The sequence below is a fragment of the Humulus lupulus genome, chromosome 8 (assembly GCF_963169125.1).
Source record: "Humulus lupulus chromosome 8, drHumLupu1.1, whole genome shotgun sequence".
NCBI lineage: Eukaryota > Viridiplantae > Streptophyta > Magnoliopsida > Rosales > Cannabaceae > Humulus > Humulus lupulus.
The window spans coordinates 8,500,269-8,506,493 of NC_084800.1; the positions used below are offsets into that span (position 1 = coordinate 8,500,269).

The 6,225-nt window shown below is 28.1% G+C and overlaps 1 protein-coding gene across 1 annotated transcript; it reads left to right on the forward strand.

Annotated features, from left to right (window-relative positions):
• The first annotated feature begins 524 nt into the window (after positions 1-524).
• On the forward strand, positions 525-1,072 carry LOC133794967 (uncharacterized). The gene is made up of 2 exons (XM_062232417.1): positions 525-665; positions 752-1,072. Exons 1-2 carry the CDS (start codon positions 525-527, stop codon positions 1,070-1,072), a joined length of 462 nt encoding a protein of 153 aa, XP_062088401.1.
• Positions 1,073-6,225: the final 5,153 nt, after the last annotated feature.

Sequence of the window (6,225 nt, forward strand, 5' to 3'; positions counted from 1 at the left end):
TTCTTCTTCTTCTTCTTCTTCTTCTTCTTCTTCGTTTTTTTTCTCAATCTCTTATGAATGAACTCTATTTGGAAAGTTTACTCTGTTTAAATTTGTTTTAAACATGCATCTGCGATGTTGTTTATATTATGATTTTTTATTTTTGTTGTGTTTATTTTAAATATTTTATCTAGTTTGTTCATGATCGTTAGTTTTTGGTGTTGTTTTTGGATAGCAAATATATGGCATAAATCTAGTTTCTTATTATTGTTCTTGAAATGGTTGTTTCTTTAGGAATAATCTTGTATTTGCATTTAGAATTCTTATTGAATCCTTAGGTCTTACCTAGATGTCAGGTGTTGATAATGAAGTTCTTATTATTGAAAATAATGACGAGGCTTCTGTTTGGACTCAAAGACATGAATGAATTTTCATTGACCTTATGGAAGAAGTAGTTTTAAAGTGAAATAAGAATACCACAACCTTTACAAAGCAAGAAATATAAGGAAGAGCTTTGGGGACGAGCAAAAAGAAATTATAGTAATATGCAACTAAGGAACAAGTACAATCAATTAAAGCAAAAGCATAAAGATTTTAAGTCTTTACTGAAAGAGACTAGTATGAGATACAATGCAATGACTGGAGAAGTTAGTGCGACTGATGAAGTTTGGGATAAACTTATTTGGGTAAAATTTATTTAAAATGGATTTTATGCTTGTTTTATTTTAATAGATATTGGTATATTTTATCAATATAATTTCATTTTATGTAGGTTAAAAAGTCTGCTAAAAGATTTAGAAAGAAAGGCTGTAAGTTTTATGAGAAATTATGCACTATCTTTGGTGATACTATTGCAACTGGTTCCAATTCTCATCCTTCAACTCGAAGTCCTTCTAATGATGGAGATAATAATGATGATGATGCAACATTGATAAGTCCTTCTACTAGGAATGAAGAAAGTAATTTTGATGAAGATGGTAGCAAAAGAAGAGGTAAATCAACAGCCACTTCGAACTCTCGATCAGTAAAAAGAGCAAAGTTCTCATCAGCTTTGGCAGATGCACTAGCACCATATAATGAAACTGCAAAGTGAAAGACAGAATTGATAGAGAGATCAATGGCAACATCTGCATCACATTACTTATTGGATGAGAGTATTGAAGCTCTTAAACAAATTGATGGAATTAGTGGATAAGTATACGCAAAAGCTATTGAGAAGTTTGAGAACGAGGTGTCCATAGCACTGTTTCCAAATATGCCAGAGCATAGAAGAATAGATTGGTTGCTGAATTTGAAGTGAAAAGTTTAGACTTTGTTTAGCTATGAACAAGATGACTTTGTTTAGCTATTGACTGGATGACTTTGTTAAGCTATTGACTGGATGACTTTGTTAGCTATTGACTGTATGACTTTGTTTAGCTATTGATTGGAAGACTTGTTTTGCTTATTTTGTTTTGTGGTTTGACTTTAACTTTGAGTGTTTATATATTGAATGTAAAATTTAAAAGTTTTTTATACTATCAGGATAAAATGCCTTTAAACGTTGCTCGGTTCAACAAGGATAATTTACTGGACGATTCAGATGATGAGTTTGGAGAGATTTTGCTATATTTTGCTTGCGAGTAATACAATCAATTATATCTATCTAAGCAACCTTGTAGAAATTAAGCACTTTCAAGCCATGAGTACGTTATGGAAGTGTTGCACAGCCATTGGAGTAGGTGTGATGATTTTTTCAGAATGAACAAAGATGTCTTTAAACTATTTTGTGGTGTTCTAAAGGAAAAAAAATTATTGAAGAACTCATGATATCTGTCTGTTGAAGAACAAGTGACTATGTTCTTATTTGTGATTGGTCATATTGAACGACATCGTGTGGTTGCTGAACGATTTCAGTGCTCCACCTCAACCACATTTCATTATTTTAGGAAGGTTTTGAAGGCAATATGTCGTCTATCCGAAGAACTAATTACTCCACCTTCATTTGATGTAACTCCTTTACAAACTCGATTCGATCCAAGATACTATCTATTTTTTAAGGTACAAAAATTTGAATTTTTTTTCCTTTCTTTCAATATTCAATAAAAAATATATAATAACCTATTTTGTATTTTAGAATTGTTTTGGAGCTATAGATGGGACTCATATTTTTGCGCATGTTTCAATTGATGAACAAATACCATATAGAGGTCGAAAAAGTGGACACAACTCATAACGTTATGTGTGTATGTTCATTTGACATGAAGTTCACATACGCTGTCCCTGGGTGGGAAGGATCAGCTAATGATGCACAGATTCTTCTAGAATGTGCCACAAACCCAGATTATGAATTTCCAATGCCGCCCCAAGGTAAGTGTTTATTAAACTTATTATGTTGATTGACATTATTTTATATTAAATATCTATAAGTAAAAATTAACATGAATTATCGATGGATCAGGAAAATATTATCTTGTTGATTCTGGCTATAAAAACATGTTGGGTTTTCTTTTGCCATATCGAGGGGAAATGTATCATTTGGGCCAGTACACAGATCTTAATCCCATAGGAAAAAAATGAGTTTTTCAATTATCGACACTCTTCCTTGAGTAATGTCATTGAGCAGTGTTTCGGCGTGTTGAAGGCTCGCTTTCCAATCCTAAAACAAATGCCTTCATATGATATAAGAATACAAATTATATTGTCATTGTTTGTTGTGGGATTCACAATTTTATAAGGACAAATGCAGAAAAAGATGTATATTTTGATGGAAGTGAATGAAATTTGAAGTACAGGCCAGTACTTTACAAAACACGGATGGAACTTTGACTGATAGTATAGAATTCAGTATTTCCAGAATTCATATACGTGAAATGGCTCATGTTCGTGATGAAATTGTTGATCATATATAGAGAGCTAGTCGACGATAGTGAGATTGAGTAAAGACATTAGTTGATTGTTATGACTCGTTTAATACTTCACTTTAAGTTTGGACAATTATCAATTCATACGTTTTTATTTTACCATGTAGACTTTATTGATTTTGTGTTATCTCATGGATAGATATTAAGTTTTGAAATTTGAGATTACTTTGATATTATTAATATGATTTTTTTTACTATAATTTTCTTATTTTTTTATTTTAAAATAATAAATAGTGGTCACAAAAAATATTTTTATTTTCTAATCTAGAAAATGAAAATAAAAAATAAACATTTAAAAAAATGTTTCCCAAACATGTTTTTTATTTTTAAACAAAAAATAAAAATAAAAGTTATCAAACACATTTTTATTTTTATTTTTAAAAAACAAAAAATAAAAATGGTTACCAAACGTATTTTTATTTTATAAAAAAAAATATAAAAAACAAAAATATATTTTTAATTTTTAGTTTAAAAAATTTCTAAACAAAATTTTTACCAAACACAACCATAGTAGTACAAAATTTAAATTAAAAAATACAAACTATTAGTTCTAACAAAATTCTATGAGACTAATATATATAGTAAGCTATTACAACTCCCCATTAAATAATTCGAATGTTTATCTTTGTAAAAGGAAAAATAATATTTTTTCTATGATTCTTATAGAGTTTTATTCCCCAAACTTTTGCAAGCAAAACCCCCCTCCGCCCATGTACTATAAAAATTGTTAAAAATGTGCCAATTCTATTGCATTTTGTTAATTTTTTGAATTATTTGCTAATGTGATCACATGCTACATGCATAATTGTAATATAATGATTTATTCAACTAACTGAAGCTAGTCGAAATCGAGTTTATTAATGTTTAACATACGAAGATTAGCTCTAAGAGTGTTGATACATATTATCATACTTTATCATTAGACCACTACTTATGCATGCATTTTCTGCTTGGACTTTCGAATCGCGCCACATTAGCGCTACATCATCAATATGTTTTAAAAAATGATCGGAATGCAATAGAAGGGACACATTTTCAATGAATTCTATAGTTCGGGAAGAATTTTTGCCACAAAAAAAAAAAAAAAAATCGAGGGACAAAAGTCTACAAGGGACATAATTCAGAAGAAAGAATTATTATTTGTCATTTTAAAAAAATTACTATGGAATACATAAAGTTGTGAATACTTTTAGAGCACTTTCAACCGTTTCTTTATTTTATTATTAAGACAGATATCACTAAATTTATTTATTTTTACTTGTAAAGTGAATTGAAGTGTTATTTTAAGACTTCTTAGATCATCTTTAATGGATGGTGTATATTATGTCAAATTTGGCCCAAAATGTATGTCAATGATATATTTGACTCACTTTTTGCATTTGTACTCCAAAGCACAATATGCAAACTAGCTAAAAAAATCAAGAATAAATAGCATTTTTGCTCCCCGAACTATGACCACTGTATGATCGTGCCCCTCAAATGATTTGCGATGTTAAAAATTCCCCCCGAACTATGCACGTTACTGAAATATGGGACTTCTGTTAGATTTCGTCCTAGGTGGCTAACAGATTGATGATGTAGCATTTTGTCTCTTGATGTGGTAGTGTCATGTGTAAAATAATTAGAAATTTTGCCCCCCGAACTTTGACCACTACCAAATTGTGCCATTTTTATTAAGACTAATTTATTTATTTTTTAAAAAATTGATAATTAAATCCTTAAAAATTAAAAAAAATCATTTTAAAAGATTAAGAAAATAATCAATACTAAAAGTTTCAAATTAATTAAATAAAATTCAAATACTCAAAAAATAAAAATCTAATTAATAGCAAATAATTTTTTTTTTACTTTTTCTTTTCTTTTACAATATATATGTTAATATAAAAATTAAAAAATAGATCCTAAAACAAAGTTTTTTCTCCTTTGTCCTCATCTTAAATTAAATTTTGTATTTATTTATTTAAGTATTTTGTCCACCTCTTTAATTAAATTTTTTTTCTTTGTTTTAGTATTTATTTTAAATGTTCATTCTAAAATAGTTTTAATTAATATTGTTTAAGAAAAAATAAAAAAGAGTTATTTGTTGATAATTAAATTTTTTTATTTATTAAGGATTTAATTATTATTTTTAAGAAAAAACATATATATATATTTTTATAAAAGTGGTATAATTTGGTAATGGTCAAAGTTGGAGGGGGCAAAATTGATAATTATTCTACACATGACACTGCTACATCAATATACAATATGCTACGTCATCAATCTGTTAGCCACATAAGACGAAATCTAAGAGAAGTCATATATTTTAGTAACGTGCATAGTTCGAGGGGAATTTTTAACATCGCCAATTATTTAGGGGGCACGATCATACAATGGTCATAGTTCGGGGGGCAAAAATATTATTTATTCAAAAATCAATACAACTATTAATGTTTATTGAAAATATACAGAACAATTCATTTTTTTTATTAAACGATAAATTAAAAATTACAAAACCCTTTTCAATTAATAAATTATATTAATGAGTGGCAAATGAGTAATTAAAAAAAAAATTATTATGGGCCGAATTTGGTCCATGCTCCAACTTTTAGCATGCGTCAAATTTGACACACATTTTAGAAAAATATCTTTCTTAGTTGTAAAACTAGATTTGTAAACTATTGTTACAACAATAAAAAATGTAGTTACGAATTTATTTGTAAGTTTTATCTACAAAAATAAAATCTACAATTCTATAACTGATTTTGTAAATATTATTTACAAACATGTAATAGATATTTACAAGTTTGTAACAAATATTTACTAGTAGGTAAACGTTGATCACAAAAAATTGTATTTTACAGCTTTTACTTTTGATTTTGCCCCTCCGTATTTACATTTTTGTCATTATGTGTTTTTATCCAAAACTTCCATATTTTTCAGATTTTTTTAACCTTTAGTGCATTTGTGTAGATTTCCCAAAAAAAACAATGGCTGCTTAATTACCTTATCAAGCCGAACCTGGACTAGGACATCCAAGCCCAAGTTTCCTCCAAATAATAAGAGTTTAATAAAAAATAAAGTAATATATTTTGTTCAGATATATTTAGTGGAAATTAGATCTGTACTCATTTTAAATGATCCATTTTAATTTTTACCCACTATTTTTAACTTTTATTTTAGTACCCCAATTTTCAATTAATGTACCCATTATACCCCTTCAATTACATGCTTTTTTTTCTCCTTAAACACACTACAATTATAATGTATTTCCAATTTAACTATAATATGACACATATAATACACATTACAACAACACTTAGAATCATGTGCTCAAATAAGGGTAATTTGGGAAATCTCATGA

Bases quoted from the DNA above. Each gene is read 5' to 3' on its own strand.
- LOC133794967 (XM_062232417.1), top strand. From the start codon at position 525: ATGCAACTAAGGAACAAGTACAATCAATTAAAGCAAAAGCATAAAGAT. The intron at 666-751 runs GTAAAATTTATT...CATTTTATGTAG, and splicing joins TTTGGGATAAACTTATTTGG to GTTAAAAAGTCTGCTAAAAG.